The sequence below is a fragment of the Saccopteryx leptura genome, chromosome 2, assembly GCF_036850995.1.
Source record: "Saccopteryx leptura isolate mSacLep1 chromosome 2, mSacLep1_pri_phased_curated, whole genome shotgun sequence".
Classification (NCBI taxonomy): Eukaryota; Metazoa; Chordata; class Mammalia; order Chiroptera; family Emballonuridae; genus Saccopteryx; species Saccopteryx leptura.
In genome coordinates, this window is record NC_089504.1 from 141,244,191 (window position 1) to 141,267,319 (window position 23,129).

Genomic DNA, 23,129 nt, shown 5'->3' on the forward strand with positions numbered 1-23,129 from the left:
TCTGATACATCTATCAGCTTTTATATACTGCTTTTCAATTGTTTCCTTGTATCTTTCTTGCTCCTGGCTGTGAGCTCCATGTGGAATAAGCCTTCTTCTCCCCTCCCCCCCTTTTATCTCAATACTCCCAGATCTACTGCAGCTCTCAAAAATGTTTATTAAAGAATAAACTGACTACAAATGTATATAAATTTTTTTCTAAAGTGCTGTATTCTCTGATTTGCCAAAGTATGTAGAATCATACAACAATCAATCTCTGATTATCTACTTCTAAAACCAGGCTGTATAGGTTACATGATTTCATTTCCCTAGGCTTCTAATTTATTTCACCATATAACTTGGAGGTCCAAGAAGCATGTATCATAACATCTCGTTTTGCTATTTGCATATTTACTATATTAATAAAACATTCTTGTTACTAAACAGTCAAAAAAATTCACTGAAGCATTCCCTAAACAACGTGACTGGCTGCATCTTCATACCCACATAGCTGTGTCTGCTAGCATGCCTACAAAAATCTGTTGCCAGTCATGCTGAAGCCAGGACCAGAAGTAAGGGCTAAGCACTTTGAATAAACAAAGGCTTGGAAGCTTCCTACATCAACAACTCTTTTAAAGTCAGAAAGTGTTGTCCAATTTTCTAGCTCATATTCCTAAGTTCCAAGATAAAACTTCTACTAAAAAGTTCCTATAGTTAAGCATCATCTACCTTTTTTCAAAACCAATTCCCCATCTATGCAACCACTCATCCACCCAACAACCAGTCAACCAAAATAATAGTTTCCAAAGCTATGTTCACTGAAGAGATCATTTTAACCAGGTTGCTATGCTTTGCTAAAAAAATAAAAAATAAAAAAGTTGGTCCATAGCAAAAGGTATTTTCCCACCTCTCAGACAGGGAGAACAGCAGGGCTATGTAACATGGTTTAAAATGTGATGGGAAATACCTCAATTTAACAAGCCAGCATGCTTAAACGTTAGTGCCTGAGCTGTTTTCATCCTTTATTCACTATCATGATTTACAAGAAGGTGATCTTCACTTTATTTAAACTTAATTAGATAACAGTTTTGTTATTTTTTTTAAACCTTGTTTTATCTGTAAAGTTTTCTAGGCCATATTTTAAGGAAATACAGTAGTGATTATGATTAGTCTACTGCTACTGCAGTACTGGATCGAGTACACTGTATTCCTCTTGTTCACACACAGTAAAATGGGGGATAATACTCGAAAGCAGTGGTCGGCAAACTCAGTCAACAGAGCCAAAGATCAACAGTATAACGACTGAAATTTCTTTTGAGAGCCAAATTTTTAAAATTTAAACTATATAGGTAGGTATATTCCTTATCGAGGTAGTGTCCACACATGGTATTTTGTGGAAGAGCCACACTCAAGGGGCCAAAGAGCTGCATGTGGCTCGCGAGCCACAGTGTGCCGACTACTGCTCTAAAGTGACTTAAAATGTGAACAGAACTCCAGGTTGATTTTATTTGTTCATTTCAATAACCAGCCTTCTAGAATGAGAATATTGGTCCTCATGAGTCATCTCATTTTCCTTTTACCTGTTTGTATTACTTCAGACCTAAATGGACAAGTTCAGAAGAGCTTTTCTCAGAAAATCTTTGAGTTCAAGAAGAAATGAAAATGACATTTCAAATGAGTACAAGTAAGAGCAAATATTAAGTACTATTCTGCTGACTTTGTGACTTCTGTAATTAACTGGAAAGTAAGGAAAAGAGTTTATAGATTTATTTTTCTGAAATTATGTTTCTAAGAAGTGAAATACAGTGAAGTTTCCAAAACCTGGACTCCTCTCATCTAATTACTATCTTAACTATATGTAAAACTTTTATTCTTGTATGTCATCCAACCCAAACACCCATCCTGTCACCACCCCCTCCAAAATATTCAGCCTGTGTCCACTGCTGTGGTCAAAGCTGCATTCTTTCTTGCCTGGGCTACTGAGTACTTTTACCTGATCTCCCTTTAGTATCCTTTGTCATTCTCTAATCAATTCTCTAGTCTGCAGTCCAAGTGATCTTTCAAATCCAAATCTGGTTATGTCATTCTCATCCTATTATCCTTCAAGGCTTCTTGGTATGCCAAGAAGATGCCCCAAATTCTCAGGGGATGAGCTCCTGGCATGGTCTGTCACCAGCTCGCCATCCAGTCTGTTTTTATGCCATTTTCCTGTCGCCTTCCTGGAATGCTTTCCTCACTGTCTGCGCAGCTAAACTAGAGTCCATCTTTTTGTCTATCTAGCTTCCCAAGAAGCAGGGCTAAACTGTGGAAACACAAGGTTTGAATACGGGCTCCTGTCATTATGTAGGCTTTGCAGGTCCTTGGCCAACAGCCTAGGCATCAACATAAAAAGGTCAGGAAGAACTCAATGAATTAGCCCCATAACCTCAATGGCCAACTTCCTGCAAGACTCTTCCATCATCCTTCCATCCAGGTGTCAAATTCAGTACTGGCTGTTTAAGTGCTAGGAAAAGACATGTACAGTTGTTTGGAGATAAAGGTACATGATAAAGTTACGTGGGATTTTGTTTTAATTCATTTTCCCTTTCAACCAATATATGTATATTTATCATCATGTGTAATAGTTCTGTGGATATTATTCATCTGATATATTGAGATATATATTTTTTCTTCTGTAGTTATATTAATATTAACATCAAGACATAGTAGGGGCTAACAGGATTTCTGCACATCTATAAGGTTGTATAAAAGTTTCACGATTGAATCTAACAGTCTTATACGCCACATTCCAATGATATATGCTAACTCACAAAAAAGTTGGCAGAAGGAGAAGAAAAGTATAGTGAATGCAAATGTCTTTTTACTGTAAATGGGCACTGAAGGGATGGGTCAGCCCTTGACCCGGCTGGAAGGTCTATGATAAAAGAACAGTTTGTCAATTTGGATGTTTGGAAACTTTGTGTGGAGAGGGAAACATGAAAATATTACTCTATTGAAAGAAAACCACACTAATTATTTTTGTACTCTTGGTTTAACATGTTCAAGAAGAAAAAAGAAAGAAGTTGGCTGTTTAAAAAATGGAAGGTAAACAGTAATCTCTCAAAGGAATATATACAGTAATTACTCACTTAACATTGTTAAGGTTCTGTGACTTGAAGAGAAGTGACATATAATGAAACCAACTGTACCATAGGCTAATTGACAAACAAAAGTTAAGCTGCTAAGGCATCTCATCCATGTTACAATGAAATGACATTATTTGAGGAACTACTGTACTGGAATCACCTGGGGGAGCATTTCTGACCGGTCCTGTGGGAATGAGGGATGGGTACCTTTAAATACCTCCTCTGATGATTCGAGGTCAGACTCTCCCTTAGCAATAGCAAAAAGAAGCAGAGCAATGAATTAGAGGCGCAGTTTCTTTTGTCAATTCTTACAAAAACGTAGCCATTGCCTCATCCAATTACCTCATGTTATTTCTATGATCTATTCTAGCTGGTTGCTCATAGTTAATCAATTATTTTTAATCCCCTGTTGATTTTTCTCTTCTAAAAATATCTAGAAATAAAATGTGTCTGTTTATTTTTAATATCCTCACTATCCAGCCTACTTTCATCTCTCTCAGACAAAAACCAGTCTCCCCACATTTACCTGTGATCTCTGTGCACCCCTAACTCCAGAGGGAAAGTTTGGAATGAAAAATCTTGTCACATCACTCCCCTGCTTAAAACCCCTCAGTGATGTCATGTTCCTAGACTGAAGATCAGAATCTCTCCCGTGATAAATGAGGTTCTCCAGGACCTGGCTCCGGCCTGTTTGACGAACCCTTTCTCATTCTTCTCACACCACATTCGCCTCTTTTCAGTTCCCTGCTCTTGCCAAGCTCCTCCCTGCTTTGCACGGTCTTTGCACCTGTTTACTTCTTCTGCCCAGCATGCTCTTCCCTCGGCTTCAGGGCTCACTTCAAACATCCCATCCTGGGTGTTGTCTTCTCTGGAAGGTTACCCATCACCCTGATCTCACCTCCTGACTATAGGTTTGGATGATAGTCACAATGGCTATAATAGTTATCGAGCACTTATTATATGCCAAACACTGTTTTAGGTACTTTTGATATAATAATGAATTCTACAATTGATCTCTCTACTTGGAAGGGTTTTATGATAATGATTTGCATATACTGCGATCACACTTATAAATAATGTCAAAAATTTGAGGAAAGTGTTACCTAAGAAAGGTTTGAATCCTCCCATAATAAAATGCCTTTAATTAAGAAAGAGAGAGCACACAGCCTTTTGAGAATGAGAAGCTGAAGGCCATATTAGAAGTGTGTGTGTATATTCTTATTCAGATATATGACTCACATGGTACCCACACTAGAGTTATTTCTCCTAGTCACATCTGGTATGCTGTGACAGCTTGTATTCAGGTGACTGCACATTTTCTATAGCAACTTCCATCTGTGTTCATCTCTGTACAGTTTTATCTGCTAAAAAGAAGATCTGAAAAATGTTCTTTAATACATTTAGTTCACAAAAATCTAACTAGGCCTTGGGAAAAAAATCATCAATTAAAAATCAAGATATTATTAAAAGAGGAAGTTATCATTGTAAATTATTTAGGGTAGTCAATCTCTTGGGCTCAAAATCTGTAGTGAGCCCCAACTTATAATATTTTTGTCCCTAAACTACAATAGTTCCTGATATACAATTTGTATTTACTGAATTAGATAAAAGAGTCATTGTTTCTGAAGCATTCACTTTTAAAATAAAATCTACTCTAGTCAGATGAATTACACAACTCATCACTAAAGTCTATAGATTTCTACAAGTGAAATAGCTCAGTTAATAAGCATAGGGAAAAAATAAGCATAGGAATTTAACTTTATTAGGCAGAACTATATTATTTTCAAAATCAGAGAAAAATCCACAGTCCTACCAATAATATATAATATTCTTAAGATAGACATTGAACCAATTCTCCCTCTGGAATATTATATTTGCTCAATTTTCCTATAGGGATTATTCCATGGGGAAGGCATAAAACCTACATTCATAGCATATAGATATCTCATCTCAAGGCATTACAAATATGACTTTTTCATGTTTATCTTACAGAAAGGGGAAAAGTGTATAGATAAGATTTAAAAAGATAATCAGTACGAGAACTGCAGGTTTATTTTATAAAATCACTCAGACTATAAATATAGTACATACTTTCAAATTACAGTACATACATACAAACAAAGGCTAATATGTTACTCTGAAAAAATAATTTTTTTTTCACGTAATAAATAATTTTTTTTTCATAATCAATGATGCCTAAAGAACATCTAAATATTGGTTGTTTTCAAACTTAGCTTCTTTTTAAATAAGAATAAAATAAGACTATAACATTTCTCACTCCATGCCAGCTGTACTTTGATATATTAGGTAGATGATAACTTAGATCATACATGCTGTGCAATAAGCTTTACTAGAACAATAAATATTTTTATTTTAACTTTAAAAGTTGACATTAAGAAACCCATTTCATTATGTAAATCATTAAAAACTTAGTCACTTCTTTCCTGGATCAGAGGCTCATATAACGTTTTTTCACACTTTCAAGCTGACTTTCTACCTTTAGTTGGCCTGAAGGTGCATCAGCCTTTGTCTGAATCTAAATCAGACATCAGATCTAGAGGATGTTCTGTGATCAAACAACAGCAAGTTTTTAATAATTTGTTTGAGGAAAACTGTGTTAAAAACATTTTACTTAAAATAGCCACAAAGAAAAACAAAAGTAGAGCATGCCACATTCTGGCCACACGCTACTTTCTTTCCAGCAGTCGAAGTGGGATGTCCAAAGAGAGATCACTCCATCTAGAAATAGTCTATGCTCAGGTTAACTTCCTGTATTAGGACACCTTTAAGTTTTCTTTGGAATAAAATTAAGACTATAAAAGTTAGTAAGCCACATGTGGGACTGGGAGGTCTGATAATATTTATCTTCTTCACTGTTGTAATGAGAAACCACCATGACTACTTGCTAAATAAGAGCTCCAAGTAGATTTCACCTAGAATTCAGTATATCAGTGTTAATGCTGTAATTTCATATAGGAGTATCTGACTAGAAATTAATAAATTATTTACTCATTATTAATAAATCAATACAATCATTTACCCATTGATTTGAGACTTGTGTCCATCTAGTTGAGGCTGAAGATATATATATATATATTTTAAAGCTAGGTCTATGTTCTATCCATATGTTTTTAAGGGGTTGCTAGCCTTTCCCGCCACTAAAATGAAGTAAAAAACTCTGAAACTCTGCTGCCAACTATATTAATTGATCTGTTCAATCATTCAGACTTCAGTTAATTCACTTTTGCAGTCTTCAGTCTATCTGACTGTCTCTTCATTTCTCCATCCGTTTATCACATAGTGTGTACACCAGTGGACTTCATGAACTCTTAAACCTATATCTGGACATTAGTTCACATTTCACTCATTTCCACCATTCTCTTTTTACTTTCTAATCCTCATGAAGAACCCCAGTGGTGACAGGAAACTTTCTTTTCTGCTTACATGAATGAGGGGATACTTGTCAGATATCCAGACGGTAATCAACTATATTGACATGTACAACATGACAAAGTTCAATTATTCACTAAAGTTATTTATTTTACCTGGAATGCAGATGTCACAGAGTCATAACCCAAAACAGTTTTACAGTATTCCTGCTTAGATTCTTATCAATCTTTGAATTATATTTAACAGCTCACTTTCACCCTCAGATCTTGCAAGTACGGTTCTGTTTCCTGGTGGCTCCTTCCTAACACCTTTCACATTTTCTTCCCTTTCCCATAAACAAGCTCCTGGTCATCACTCAAATTTTGGAAAAATTAAAAGCAAACCAAGTTTTCAGAATTAGTTTAGGAAAGGAAGCCATACAAAAATCTCACCTGTATCTTGTGCAAGTAGCGTTCTGACCTGACGGAGCTACTGGTTTGAAAGTGATGCGTGGGGAAGCCTGGGCTGACAGCAGAAATCCCAGAGCAAGAACAATGAGTGCTACAGTGGTACCTAAAAAACAGAAGTCTTACATTAGACAATGGTTGACAACATTCTTCCAAAGCAGACTGAGTCTGGCAAGACATAGCTCTGAAAAATGCCTGAACATTTCTTCATTGGATTATAAAAGTGCTCCTAAGAACTAATATTCAGAGAGACTTACTGGCACATTCACTGAGACATGATACATTTGCTAGCCAAGCAGTAGACTGGTCATGATTTTCTAGAATAAAAAACAAAAAAGCAAACAACAAAAAAAGCCCACCTTGCATTGCTGACAGTCTCAAAATCAATTAGTGTAACCACCGTTACTGAGTGCCCTAACATGTCAGGAAGTATGAAAGGCAGATTTTCAGTGTTCCTTTCATTGCCAAGAAAACTGTTCTAATGACATTTGATCATGTAAGAACCAGATCAGTAAACTAAAAAGTAACAAACTTAATATTTTAAAAGTAGTTGGAATAGCATTTCTTATTTAAAAGGAGTGGCGTTTTTTGAAGACTTTAAGATGACAGAAATGACATGACACGTATTCATTTCTCTTTCCTATTGGTACTTGGAGTGGGATATTTGTTTCTGACTGTAAGGTGTAGGAATGGTGATTAAGTATATCACTTAAAAAACTTATTTTTGGAGTCCCTGAGAGACATCTGATGGCAAATAAGTAAGTTTTCAAATTTCTGACTACTGTCCCGCCTTTGTGAGAATAAACAGAAAATGTCATTCTCTAGCTTGTTTTTCTTTTAATTTACTTTTTTAAATTTAGAAAATTAAATATAATGGGATGACACTGATCAATATAAGAGTACCTTGTTTAGAGGTAAACATCTCTATAGCATTTGAGCTGTTGATTGTGTTGTATACCCATCACCCAAAGTCAAATCATTTTCCATCACTATATTTGTTCCTCTTTACTCTCCTCCTCCCCCTGGTAACCACTTCACTTTTATCTGTGTTCATGAGTCTCGGTTTTATATCCAACCTATGTGTGAAATCATACAGTTCTTAGCTTTTTCTGATTTACTTATTTCACTTAGTATAATGTTCTCAAGGTCCATCCATAATCTAAGTAAAATATCTCTAAGTAAAATATTTTTAACAGTTACCTCAGATTATTACAAAAATTGTCATTTGATCAAAAAAAAAATACTCTCCAGATATGTTGTCTGATTTAGATGTAGAGAATGAGATTCAGAATAAAACTAATACACTGTCAAGTCACCTAAGGGCAGAAAGTCAGCCAGAGTATGAAAAACATTTTATTATGAACTTCTGATACAAGAAAGGAATGACCAAGTTTTTAATGATCTACATAATGAAATAGGTTTTCTGACATCAACTTTTAAAGTTCAAATAAAAATATTCATAGCTCATTGTACAGCAGGTTATGATTATCCATCCTCCTGATGCCTGTAATTATCATCCCCTACCTAACGGTGTTCTCCACAGGAAGTGAGTGTGCTGGATAAAGAGCATTCTCAAAAATGCCTGGTGTAAAAAGTTACATGAACTACCTGCTGCAGGGCTTAGATTATTAGGACATACTTAAAAAATATCATTTCTCTTCCCACTACTCTAATTCAACACACTTTGTGGGCACAGGTGTCACCTGGAGAACCCGTTTAAGTGCACACGCTCCAGGCCCCGCCTTCAGAGATGGTCGTTTCGTAGATCTGGGGTAGGCACAAGAACCTGTATTTTAAAATAAGTACCCCTGATAATTCCGGTGCCGACAGCCTGTGAGTAATGTTTTCAGAAATAGTCCACTACCAACATTTCTTGGGGAAAATAACATAGTGTTCCTGGCTTTCTTATTCATAAGCAATAAGATTACATAGATATAAACCTTCTATTAAAAGAATCAAGAGGTTGTCATTAAGTCTGGAATATTTAGAAGGGACACCAGTTCTCTGAGCAAGCTTTGAAAATATTAAAAGGCCACCACAAAATGTCCTACATTTAAAATTATTCATGGACTATATGTCTTTTTACTTTTTTTGTATAAAGAGCTTCTTTGTCCAGGTCTTGCTAAATATAATTTATTTGCAGTCATTTTTAAAGAATGAAAAGCTATTCAAAAATTATTTTGGTATGTTTTCCCACTAATTTTAACCCAATATAATAAAAAAATCATAAAAAAATACAAAATAAGGAACACTGAATCAAAGGTTGAAAAATTCTAAGGCTAATTAAAAAATTTTAAATAGAGTAGTGTTCTAATACTTAGCTCTATTAGATTTGCAAAATATACCTATACATAAATCAACAGAACAAATAAATACTTTGAAATAAAAATATGGCTAATTCAGAATCAACTGTCATCAGAAAGCAAAATAAACATCTATTTTGTGGGTCACGGTGGAGTAATACTAATCCAGTCGACACTCTTTATTCAGGCATTCTGCATCCATGGATTCAACCAAATAAGGATTAAATATCTACATTTTTAAAAAGTACATTGTTGCTGATGTGTACTAGCACAACTAAACATGTACAGACGTTCTTTCTTGTCATTATTCCCTAAACAACACAGTATAACAACTGTTTATACAGTGTTTACATTGTATTAGGTATGCTAAGCAATCTAGAGATGATTTAGAATATACGGGAGGATGAGCATAGGTTATATACAAATACTACAACATTTGATATAAGGGACTTAGCATCTGGATTTTGGTATCTGAGAGGGTCCTGGCACCAATCCCTGCAGATACCGAGGGATAACTGAACACTAACGGCAGTTTAGCAATAAGTTTTCTTCTGAAGGTATAAACTATTGCTGGTCATTATATTCCCGTGAGACCTATTTAATCACAGTTAAAAACCAGAACTACATAAGCAGCACTATTTATATCTGTACGTGCGGGTAAGAGGAGACCTGCGACAAAAACCCAGGCCTTTTACCGCTAGACCACTGTAATGCCTACATCATCACTTGCACTGGCCATGCCACAAGGGAGTCTGATGCCTGCTTCACAGCCCAGTGGTCTCAAGCTGGAGGTGTGACCACATGGCCTGGCAGGGGATGGAGCTGGGGCACTGGTGGTTTTGGCTGGAAAAAGAGCAGGGCAGGCAAGAAAAGTGCCTACAGGCTGCTCAAAAGAAGCAGTCCCTGAAATCTCTTGGTCTTCCCCCCCCACCCCCGCCAAAAAACTGTCTTCATGTTCCCTCCTAATAAACAGGAGTGGGCTCTGGACATCCTCGGGGCAGGGGGCCTACACTGAACAGTAAAACATGCCATCAGCTAGAGGAGTTCAGGAAAGTTTCTGCATTCTGATAATGCAAACTGACTTCACATTATAGGTAAAACAACACAAAATTACTCTTGGGTGGTAATAGTAATGCTGTGGTCGCTCAAATGCTCAGGCAGTTCACTATCGGTGCCGGGCAGGGTTTTAAATGCTATCCATGTACAAATGTGTGGAGTCCTCATTACAATCCTGTGAAGTCGGGGCTACAGTTAATTGTTGTGGACCGTTAATGGCAAAAAGCCATTACAGATTCGAGGCTTAGCAAAAGGCTAAGTTCTCCCGCTCCATCTCCATATTTGGCTTTTGATGCTGAGTATTTGCACCCACTCCACTTGCTTCCTTGGGTTGCTGGAAGCAATATATATGTCCTTCCTCTGACTGTTTCAGATGTTTGTAAATTTCACTAATGTATCCTGTTTTTGCCTTGGGAGAGTTCCTGTCTTAGCCTTTGATGTGCAACTTTGTATCAGGGTCCTTAATTTGCATAGGTCTATGTAATAAAGGGAACTGGGGCTATGGGGCACTCAGATACTGCCGGGCAGTTTGAGGAGTCCTCCTGGTACCATCGTTTTTGTTTTGACAAAGTGTGTTTCCTCAATTTTGCACCGTTATTAGGAGCTGTGCTGGTCTGCGCTGGTCTGCGGCAGTTAATCTCTGTTTACAAACAAGAAAATGGAAACTTGCTGAAAGTCATACAACTCACACCCAAGCGGCCTGGCTCTCCAGCACCTCAAACTCCTGCAGAGCCCATGAGAAAGCGTCTCAGTGGAATGCAACAAGTGAAGGAACAGAGGCTGCTACAAAACGTGTTGTCTCCGGGTCTCAAAATCAGCAGTTTTCTTAGATCTCAAAAGCCAAATTAAAAAAAAACCCTGAAATTCTACTTAAAAAACCAGACCTCTTAAGGTAGCAATATATTGAGTCCCTGTTGAAAGGATGAGTACCCCTGTAAATACTCCTGAAGTGGCTGTTCTGTCCTCTTAGGTCTTTCCAACCAACGGGAGAAATTTATTTTGGCACCTCACTAGCCGACGGTTCAATCCTCTTCTGAGAGTTTATCATCCTAAGGAAGCAGATGAATTCATTGTTGAATAGCACAGATTATTAGGAATGTTTTTCTTATGTTAAGTAAAAAAAAATCTATGTCCTCATAATATCTACCATCTGCTAGAATACGACATCCATGATCTCTTTTAAACTTTTTTCTAGGCTGAACACTTGTGGTTTCTTCAACAGGTTTTTAAAGCCTCACTTGTCCCTCCCTTCCCTGTATACTGCAGCTGTGATTCTTCTGTCAGTCTTCCCTCTCCTTCCCCTCAGTGCTGACACTACAGTTCAACCTGCATTATAGACTCAGGGGCTTTCCCTGCTTAGCCGAGAACAGAGGCCCGATGCATTCCACTATATCTTTTGGAGTTAGCGGTAGGACAGAGCATATGTTCTTAATAACTGACTATGAAACGCAAAATATATGTTCATCAAATCTGGAATGAGTGCCTGAGCAGTTCTACTACATATATAGATTAATGTTTTAGGTGTATGGGTTAAAACAGAATTTAGTCAATGCTGCCCTGAAAACTTTACATTGTAATGAAAAAAATTTATTCTTACTGTAAAGAAACCTTTAAAGGAGCCTTCATGATAGCTAATTGATAAGTAGAAATCTGCCTGCATTACTGAAAAAGATGAGAAAATTATATTATGCAATCATGTGAAGACAACGGTGAGCTTGGGTCTCATTCTGTCAAGTGTAACAGCCCTTCGTTACAGACAAATAATGAATGAAAAGGGCAGAACTTAAAAGACAAAAGATACTTGAAAGTAAAAAGGGTTTTGTCTTAGTTATCACAAAAAACACACTTAAGGAACCAGAATTTACCACAGAATTTTGCCTGGTTTCAACACAACGTATCTGTCTCTGCTTTGTGAAGAAATAATTTGGAACTTTGAACTAAAATGTTCCAAACTTACTTCTTTATCATTCCAAACTTAAGAATAAAACATATGTTAAAAATTGAGTTTATGAATACCAAGTTTTTCAACCAAGGATGAGCAAAAAACGATTATTCTTGTCACTTTTCTACCTTTAAGCAGAACTCAAAATAGCAGCAAAATGGTACCCTCCGTACATTTAAATTGTTCTTACAATTCTTTTATTACTCACATTCTCATTTCTAGTTACAGATTGTAACATTCACTTAAGTTCTCCTTAAAAAAACTTCTTGTCTAGAGGAACTCTATTGTTTGGCTAAAAAACAGTGTCAGAAGTGGTACTGGAAGTACTTTGAAAGGTTAACTTGTCATTATTGGAGAAAACTTTGTAATTGAATCCTCATCCAGGCACCTACCCGCTAAACTGCCGAAGGTCAGCTTTCTGCGGCCCACTTTCTCCACGAGCCAGACGCCCACGAGTGTGAAAATGAAATTTGTGAAGGCGGTAACGGAAGCCAGCCATATTGCGAGTCTGTCATCTTCAACACCAGACATCTGCAGAATGGTTGCACTGTAGTACCTGCGAGGCAAGAATAAAACCGTGGTTGTAGAGTGTTATCCAACAAAACAGTTATTCTTATATAGAAGAATATTCAGCTGACCTAAAAATACAAAACAAAACAAAAACCCCCCCCCAAAACAACAGTAGCTAGAGTAATAACATGAATTTAACATGCAAACTGTTTAAAGAATCACAAAAGAGAGACTATTCAGATAAATTATTTCTGAACTTTGTATAAGAAGAAACAACACTCCACCATGGCACAGGGGGGCTGAAGGCTTCAAAAGTGAACTGCAGACCAACAGGTGGGAACAGGGGCAGCTGGCAGCTTCACTAGAACTATCAAGATAAGCTCCAAGTCCACGGAATGAACTAGGAGTCATCATACGTGGTTCAATCACATACTTAAAAGAATGTAGACTTGCTGCATGTTAAAATGTGAAACTTGCCATGCTATTCTATTAAATTACAGAGTATTCTCAGTGTTTTAAGGATAAAAAACAGATACATGCACAGAATACTTCTTCTAAATAGAGCCACAAACAAAACAAAGATTAGTTCAATGTTTTCATTTTCAGTAACATAAAATCAGAAAATTGCAAGTGTTAAATTGAGATAGAAAGAGCAATGTTATCAAAAAAGTCAGTTGGTGAGTGTCAGAAATTTATTTAAAATGTAAAATGAGCTCTGGCTGGATAGCTCAGTAGGTTAGGGCATCATCTAAAGAGAGGTTGTTGGTTCGATTCCCAGTCAGGGCACATACTATCAATGTTTCTGTCTCTCCTCCCCACCCCCATACCCTTCTTCTCTAAAATCAATCAAAAAAAATTAAAATGTAAACTGTACCCTAGTTCTTTAAGAAAAATATGTTTATGTTAACTAAGTTTTAGAGGCAGTGTAAACACAGATTGTCTTGGGAATCAGAGACTGCATTCTAATGGCATCTCTGGTGTGTTGGCAGGTTAGGTAACCTAATCATTCACCCTCTTAATATTTAGTTATTCAGTGTCTGCTGTATAAGCTTTGTGTGCTACTAAGCTCTCACAGATATGTTATTATAAGATCCAGTTGTTGCTCTCAAGAAGTTCGCAGTTTATTATAAGAAAACTGAAATAGAAAAAAATAATTTTAACATGGCAAGGTATTCAACTTAAAACATGGCATCATAGGGAACAGACTAAACAATTTTATTTGATGTGAAAGTTTCCTTGGTTTTCCAGAGAATTAACGCCTGAGTTGAGTCTTGGAAGAACGCACAGCGGTTTGCCGGCAGGTGTGATCACCTGGTGGTGAAGGAAATGACGAGGACAGAGGAGAAGAGTGCAAAATCCTACTTGAGGCTCACAGAACATGAGTGCCTAACTGTGGCAGAATATGAAGTACAAAGAAAAGACGAGTGTGATGTGGGGCGGGAGCAGAAGCTTTTGTTGTAGAGGGGCCTTGACTGCCAGCCTACGTGTTTGGACCATTTTATGATCTCTGTAGCCAATGGAGATCATAAAATAGACTTTAATGAGAAATGACACAACTAAACCTGTTCTATCAAAAGATTAATGATGGCCACATGGGCAGACTGGCAACCAACTGAGGCAAAGATACATTGTTTTGAAGTGTTTTATTTCAGGTCGTTCCGCTGGCAACAGGCACCTGTAGAGTTGTCTGTAATACTGGGACACAGTGAGAGAGGGGCTGAGGTTCAACTCCCACCCTCCCTAAATCTTTCCTGGATGGAGTGCCTTGAGATTCGTCTTCATCCTTCCTTCTTGAACATTGGCAATTTTTTTTTTCATTGCTGCCATAACAAATTACATAATGGCTTAAATCAATATAAAGTTATTATCTAAAAGTTCTATAGGTCAGAAATCTGACATGGGTTTCTTCGGATGTCAAAAATCAAAGATGACAGCAGGGTGTTTCTTTCTGGAGGCTCCAGATACAAGTTTCCTCGCCTGTTCCAGGAACTGGAAGACTCTTGCCTCCCCTGGCTACTGGGGCCCCTTTCCTCCATTGTCAAAGCTAGCAAAGGTGGGTCAAGTTCTTCTCATGTCACTTCTCTCTGCCTTCATTTAAGGACCTCTGTGATCTCAATGGGCTATAACCAGCTTGATCTCCTTATTATAAGGCAAATCAATAGCAGATTCAACCCAACCTGCAACTTGAATTTCTCTTTGCCATGTAATGCAGCCATGGCAGGGTGTGGAGATTACGACATGTACATTTCAGGGTGAGGGAGTTACGCTGCCTATCACATAAAGGGGCTAAAAGCAAACAGCCAATGGTTAGAAGAAGGTGAGGACTGAAGGTGAGGATATTCACGTCAAGGGTAATCAGTTTCTGAAAAATTGAGGCAATAATTATATTCCCTTTCTTATGGGCAGAGAATGATATATCTAGGTCAGAATAATTGATGAACCTGGCTTTTAAAAGTTAGGCCATGGGGTAGTGAAAAGATATATTTAATATACATTTTTTCACTCGATAAGACACACATTTCTCCCCCCCCCCCAAAAGTGGAGGGGAAAATGGCCGTGTGTCTTATGGAGCAAAAAATACGGTATTTTATTAAATATTTTAACACACCATTTGGTTCAGAATATTTTTTTTATTTTCCTCCTTAAAACCCTAGGTGTGTCTTATGGTCAGGTGCGTTTCATTTCTTTCTTTTTTTTTTGTATTTTTCTGAAGCTGGAAACAGGGAAAGACAGTCAGACAGACTCCTGCATGCGCCTGGCCGGGATCCACCCAGCACGCCCATCAGGGGCGAAGCTCTGGCCGGGATCCACCCGGCACGCCCACCAGGGGCGAAGCTCTGCCCCTCCGGGGCGTCGCTCTGCCGTGACCAGAGCCACTCTAGTGCCTGGGGCAGAGGCCAAGGAGCCATCCCCAGCGCCTGGGCCATCTTTGCTCCAATGGAGCCTTGGCTGCGGGAGGGGAAGAGAGAGACAGAGAGGAAGGAGTGGGGGGGATGGAGAAGCAAATGGGCACTTCTCCTATGTGCCCTGGCCGGGAATTGAACCCGGGACTTCTGCACGCCAGGCCGACGCTCTACCGCTGAGCCAACCGGCCAGGGCCAGGTGCGTTTTATAGATCAAAAAATACGGCACATTTTAAAATGTGTGAATTCCAATGTTTTCATAAATGATGCTATTGGCCAATGATTTATGAAATCGGCTACCACCATATTTATAATCTTCTACAGCTTTATGTAGTAGTTTGAATTTTCAAGGGATTGGGAAAAGTTGTACAAAGCATATGAGTGTCTGTTTCATAAAAGGACCATAAAAGAACCATATGAACAACAGAAAAAGGCTTTCTTTCCTTTTTAGACTCAAAGTAGGGATGCTCTCTCTTTTCAAAATCACTTTATACTACCTATCAGATAAAACTATCACTATCACCTTCTTCAAAGATGTCCCTGGACAACCTGTGGTTATCTTACCCACACCACCTCCCCGCTACCCCCAGAGTGAAGCTGAGAGACCTGGGGGCGCCGTCTGTGTTCCCGCAGACGACAGGCTCACGAGCCTCTGCAGACGTCTAAGAACAGAGAGGCCTGGGCTCTATCTACGTGCACTGCTATCTCAGAGGGCTGGAAGACCCAGCCACCAGCCGGGATTTTAAATCTGATAAAAACAAAATAGCTCTAGAAAACATTTAGGCTTTGGTAAAGGCTTGGCAATCTATCCTACTGATGACTTTTAACTAGCAATGAAACAATAAACATAAGCACGTCTGGAAAAATACATGTTTTATGTTCCAATGCATTTCTCACAAATTTCTGAAAAAGTTGTTTTCAGCCTCTTGAAGCCAGAGCCTGTCTTTTTCACTTCTTACGGCCAGTGCAACAGAGTTGCTTTAACAGCGAGAATCAGGTACTCAATCAGTTTGTTGAATTAATTGAATTTATTTATCATCAACTTTCAAAAAGGAATTAAGAATGTTCATGATAAAAGACACATCACAGAATCACTAAAACAAAAATTAAAGACTGATAAGAGAGAGTGAGATAGAAGATGCAGGTAAATATATGAAAACTTTAGCTGCGCAGTCACTGCAAGCTAGCTCTAGAACTGCTGGCAGCCAGGGCAGGTGGGAAAGGATAATTTCATCTGTCTGACAAAACAAAACTTACCAGTTCATAATAAAGACAAACATTTCTGGTGAGAAACTGTGAAGACTTTAATTTCATGAATGAAAGAGATATGGAATATACTGTCCTGACAAAGAGGGCCACTCTCAAGAAGGCAAATTAAGAGATGAAATTTAGTCATAGTTATTTGCATTCATGTGGCATAAAGGTGACTGTTCTGGCAGCATTGCAGATTGCTTCCAAATACCACACTCATCTCCGGATCTTCTATCAATAATCGTTTGGGTTTGTCCATAATTGGGGTAGAGACCGAGGTACGTGAGAAGACTGGAAGTTGTCAAGCATAGCTGACTATAAACCCTGAAAGATTCCTGTTCTCTAAGTTATATTGTTTTAGTTCCTATTACAAATACACTTATTTGTATTATATGCCAAAGTACATTGACTACAGATTTAAAAAGCTGTTCAAATAAAAGATGTTCTTTTAACTGAAAAAAAAAATTTTCATATTTGATGGTGTTTATACAGTCAAAAACATGGATAGCTATGGAAAGTATGCCAGCAATTTTAAGAGAAAAATGTTTAGCCAAATACAAAGGTCTTAAAAATGGTGTAAAACATGATTAAAATTTCTGTATCTATTGTATACATTTTGTAACATGAGAAATCCTCTTTGTGTATTAGCTGCAAGCCATAAAGCCAAAAATAAAAGTTAGAAAAGTAGAAATTAGGATTTCATGTATAGCATACGTGTTTTGAGCTAACATGCTAGTTAACTGTATCATGTCTTTTTTTTTTTTTTTTTTTTTCATTTTTTCTGAAGCTGGAAACAGGGAGAGACAGTCAGACAGACTCCCGCATGCGCCCGACCGGGATCCACCCGGCACGCCCACCAGGGGCGACGCTCTGCCCACCAGGGGGCGATGCTCTGCCCATCCTGGGCGTCGCCATGTTGCGACCAGAGCCACTCTAGCGCCTGGGGCAGAGGCCACAGAGCCATCCCCAGCGCCCTGGCCATCTTTGCTCCAATGGAGCCTTGGCTGCAGGAGGGGAAGAGAGAGACAGAGAGGAAAGCGCGGTGGAGGGGTGGAGAAGCAAATGGGCGCTTCTCCTGTGTGCCCTGGCCGGGAATCGAACCCGGGTCCTCCGCACGCTAGGCCGACGCTCTACCGCTGAGCCAACCGGCCAGGGCAACTGTATCATGTCCTAAATCAAGCAATAATCCAAAGATTATAGTAATCCTCAGAAATATAATAATTAATCACATTTAATATATTATAAGACAGTTCTCCTAAGCTAAATGATTTTATGAATCCTTTGGAAAGTGCAAAGAAAAGTGTTAGGGATTCCCACAGAAGCTGGGCGTTCCGCACGTGAGCTCTCCTCAGAGACCAGTCCCCTCGTGCTGGCGTCGCACTCTGGGAAGCTCAGGGGAACCCACAGTCACACCCCGCTTAACAGGACCACTGACCTCCCTCTGTGCGTCTCAGACCGATGATAGACGCTCTCTAGTAAGACCTCCAAATCACCAATGTGCCAGGCTAATTTACTAATTTTTCCATAAAACACAGGATCCTGGACATGTGGGACCTCAGGCAGGTCTGCGTTTCCCATCTGTTGAACTCCACACACATCAAACCAGGTGTTTGTTATGCCTGTCATCGCAACAATGTAATTTAATCAAATAATGCATAGATCAATAAAACATAAGATGCTAAAAGAAGTTGTATTAAAAACAAAACAATATGCTTTACAAACTGTAAATTACTTTAAAAATTATGTAAACACCACAATAAAAAAAGGAATAAAATATAAAAGTTGAGAATGAGTCTGCCCTGGGGTTTCTCCTCAGGTATCTTTCAGTACTTGTTATATTTTAAAGAAATTAAACATGGAATTCATAAATGACAATATTGAGTGTGATTTGTGCAAGAAAAACAATCTGTAAGTTCAAGCAGTGGATATGATGAATAATTGTCCTACTGAAAATAGAATGTTGAAGTTACATAATGCATTATTTCCTCATAACTGTCTCTTTCAGTTAACTAAACAAGTGCTGACCCTAATCCTGCCAGCTAAAAAGGCTTTCACCATCCGTCATCGGGTCCCATCCCCGCTTATTACAGGAACAAGCAGGAGCCCAAGACCTTCGGTCACCCGGTTCCACCTGGTCATCTACTTCCACACTCCTCCTCCCTCTTGTCACCCCCTCTCACTCTCACTGAGCCTTGTGCACTATGTCTGGGCATGAGGGCTCCACCTTCCTACAGCGTGGATCTGAGTACAGGCTGCTTTCTCTCACATCCTGTATCGCAGCCGGGGAACGGGGGACAGGAGGACGATGGGAAGGAAATGAGCTACAATGGATCATCCTCTAACGGTTGGAGTCTAACCCTCCTTTACCTGCTGGCCTCCTTTCTGGTCATTCCCCACTCAATGGCGATTTCGTGATGCTGACACTGCTTTGAAAACTTACTTCCCCAAACCATCATAATTACTTTCTTTGACCATTCTCAAATCCCCCAGGCTGTTCCACCTTTGTTATCTCCGTGTCAGAAACTCCAGCGCTGCTCACTTATATCCAGTTATTCTACCTCTGTGCACCAATACCTCACAGCTGAAGGGCTGGCTCTACACAAAGGAACAGCAATTGACACCACCTGAAATTCTCGAAACTGCACATGCTACAACTCTCCAAAGGACTATTTCACCGCATCACTCTTCTTTTCACTGTCCCGATCGATCCAGCCTCGGGTGAAATTCTGCCTAATCTTCTCTGAGAAAGAGTGAGCCATCAGTGGGGCACTTCCTCCTCTCACCCGCCACCAAAGCTACCAACCCACCTGATCAAGTCTGCATCAGTTCAGGGAAAACCGACCAGCACTCAAATACTTTCCTTCTCAATTCCTTCTTCAGTGTCTGCTGCTGGTTATTTATTCATCTTTCCTTCTGCTTTTCTTCAGCAATTTATCTGTACCTCTCTTACAATACACGCCACTTTGCCTCTAATATTCCTTAGTTTACTATACATTGTATTTCCTCTACTAGACAATAAATCCCCCCCCCCACCAAAAAACAGTCTATATGTGACTTACTATTGCAACTGCCAAAATAGGCTCCTGCCTATATTTTTAGATACTTAATAAATGCTTGTTTAAATGAGTGGACGGATGGGATGACTGTCTACCTTTTTTTTCTTGCCTAATTTTAAAATTTATATCAAGGTATAATTCCATGATTTTTAGTATGACTAAATTTTAACCTCCTAAATAATTATAAGTTAATACTTAAAAGAATATTTAAACAATTCAGGTTTAAAGAACCAAAAAAGACTCCAGAGTAAGGTAGGAGAAAAAGGTAGAGTGCTGCGTATTGAACGGTTTGGTTCCAACACTGCACCCACCATGCGTTCTGGCCTCAGCGGCGCTCCTTCCCACCCCACCCCACCCCATCCCACCCCACTGCCAGCCTCGGGTTCCCAGGTTCCTCAAAGCCCGTGGAGACAGCACTAACAAAAGGACTACCTAGGACTCGTGAGCCTTTCTTCTCAAACAACAATGCAGACTAGTCTTTGTTTCCATCATTTATTGTCCCTCTAGTTCCAAGTTATGCCATCTCATGCCTCATTAATGCAAACACGAGGAAAAAAGTGCTGGTCTATTTAATATTCCTCTCTGGAGGTTTAAGAGCCTGAGAAAAAAGGGCCCGTTGTGGCATTTACTTTATGAAAAACACTGCTCTCGGCACTATCCAAAGGGAATAAATCAGTATTTCATTTTAAGCTGCAATGGACTCGAATGTTTGTAAGCAGAAGTTTGCAAGAACCTGCATTCTGTACAAAAGCAACATTTTGGAGCATGGTCACACAAACTGTGATTATGCAAAGCTATGCAGTTTTCTGCACATTATTTATAACTGAGTCTCTGTGGAATCACTGACTCAAAATAATAGGTCAAGAGCATGCAGAATAAAGTGAAAAAAGCAAAATGCAAAATTATGTAGAGGGCAGCACCTCAAGTATTAAAATCAATCACAGGAAAACACAACAAATAAATAAATACATGAACATGGTAAGACACATTCTATCTAGGTTGCAGGATTTCAGTACCTTCTCTTCTTTGTATCTTTCCAGTTTTCCATAATAAGCATGTTATTTAAAAGTGTTGTTTAAAGTATTAAAGTTTTGTAGATTAGAACACATCATCTATTGTATCTAGGCACCATAAACCTTCAATTCTGTGACCTAAATTCATTATGTTAAGTAAAACAAACATCATAAGAAATATGTTTTCCTTTAGAAAAAGATACTTTTAACTCATTTTCTCTTTGCCAAACTCAGTATTTTCTTAAATGATTCTTGTCATTTATCTCTTGATGGCCAAAGCAAACAACAAATAAGACACTGAAATACATTCCCAGCTTATCTATGCAATTCAAAGAATATTTAGACATGATGATAGCAATAGACATTCTAATGGAAAATAAGTACATAATGGTTGAATGTGAGAATTACAGGCAAATAAATTTCCTTAACCTTTTTTTAAAATTAAATTTAATGCAGTGACACTGATAAATCAGGGTATATATGTTGAGAGAAAACATCTCCAGATTATTTTGACATTTGATTATGCTGTATATCCCTCCCCCAAAGTCAAATTGTCTTCTGTCACCTTCTCTCTGGTTTTCTTTGTGCCCCTTCCCTCCCCCACCCCCTCTCTCCTTCCTCGCCCCATCCCCCCTCCCCCTACTCCCCACCCCCCCTATTACCATCACATTCTTGTTCATGTCTCTGAGTCTCATTTTTATGTCCCATCTATGTATGGATTCATATAGTTCTTAGTTTTTTCTGATTTACTTATTTCACTCCGTATAATGTTATCAAGGTCCATCCATGTTATTGTAAATGATCCGATGTCATCATTTCTTATGGCTGAGTAGTATTCCATAGTATATATGTACCAAAGCATTGTACTCAAAACAGGCAAATAAATTTTACTTATTCAAGGCTCACAGTGTGCTAGAAGCAGTGGGAGGCAAAATGTAGTATCTGGGACGGTGTGAAAGGGCAGGGGCTGACAGGCCACTCGGGGAGCTTGCCACACACACCAACTGCATTCCAGTGGGCCAAGTTCAACGACAGCAGTAAGTGCTATTGCAGCGGTTCTAAACCTGTGGGTCGCGACCCCGGCGGGGGTGGAACGACCAAAACACAGGGGTCACCTAAAGCCATCGGAAAATACATATTTCCGATGGCTTTAGCCACTGAGAAGTCGCACTACCATCTGTAGCAGTGCTATTCAGCTTGAACGCACGCCATTATGGACGTGTGTTCCAAACTGAATGCCTGCGGTCATGCACAGACGTGATTGCATCATCTGTCAGGGGCCTAAGGGGCAGGGGAAGCGGGGTGAATGCCCCACAGTCCATAGCAGCGCATTACGTGTGACCGGCGCTTGCTGATGTCATCAGTGGGTGGGTGCAGCAAGCGCCGGAGGACAGAAGCCTAGGAGGTGGAGAGCCAAGAGAGCCTGCGAGACAACCTGCTGGTGTAAAAAAGGTTAATAATGTAAAAACAGTACACACACCATACACACAATACTGTGTAAGTGTAAGGTGCTTTGTGTGTAATCATTACACAGTACACAAAGCAGCTTACACTTACACAAAGCACCATACATTTACACAGTGTGAACTACATCGGTCTTATACTATAAGAGACCACTATAAGATGTAGTTCACACTGTTCCCCAATGTATAATTATCTCCCATATCTCCCACTATTTTCCCATATTCTGAATGAGGAAACTGCTGAAATCAGCGGTTTCCGGCATTGAATCCGCCTCCTATTGATTTCATTGGGAGTGCGGTGGATTTTGTGGAAGAGAACTCCCAAGAATCTTGGGTTACCACACAATCCACCATAGCCTCCTTTTGATTTCAATAAGAGGCGGAGAAATGACAGTTTCCAACACATTTCTTCCTCTCCTATTCAAGTCAATGGGAGGCCGCAGCAGATTCCGCTCAAATATAGAGCATGTTGCTTAATTTTTTCCACGCTAGAACTTTTCCTAGAGCAGAAAAATTCCAAAGGTGGAATCTGCCACCCCCAATAGACTTCTATAGGAGGCAGATCTTTTACACTGCAGAATCCGCACAGCAGATTCCTCAGTGTGAGGCCTCTTTCAGTCTATTGGGGGAGAGGAAGAAATGTGTCCGAACTGCATTTCTGCTGTACAGGGGATCTCTCTCCTGCGGAATCC

At 39.1% G+C, this 23,129-nt stretch overlaps 1 protein-coding gene across 1 annotated transcript in view; it reads right to left on the reverse strand.

Annotated features, from left to right (window-relative positions):
• SLC2A13 (solute carrier family 2 member 13) overlaps positions 1 to 23,129 on the reverse strand; it is a 359,257-nt gene that overhangs the window by 89,803 nt on the left and 246,325 nt on the right. The window contains exons 5-6 of the mRNA XM_066368963.1: positions 12,634 to 12,797; positions 6,926 to 7,046 (exon numbers count right to left, since the gene is read on the reverse strand). Coding sequence (XP_066225060.1) covers positions 6,926 to 7,046; positions 12,634 to 12,797 — 285 coding nt within the window. The remainder of the gene's footprint in view (positions 1 to 6,925; positions 7,047 to 12,633; positions 12,798 to 23,129) is intronic.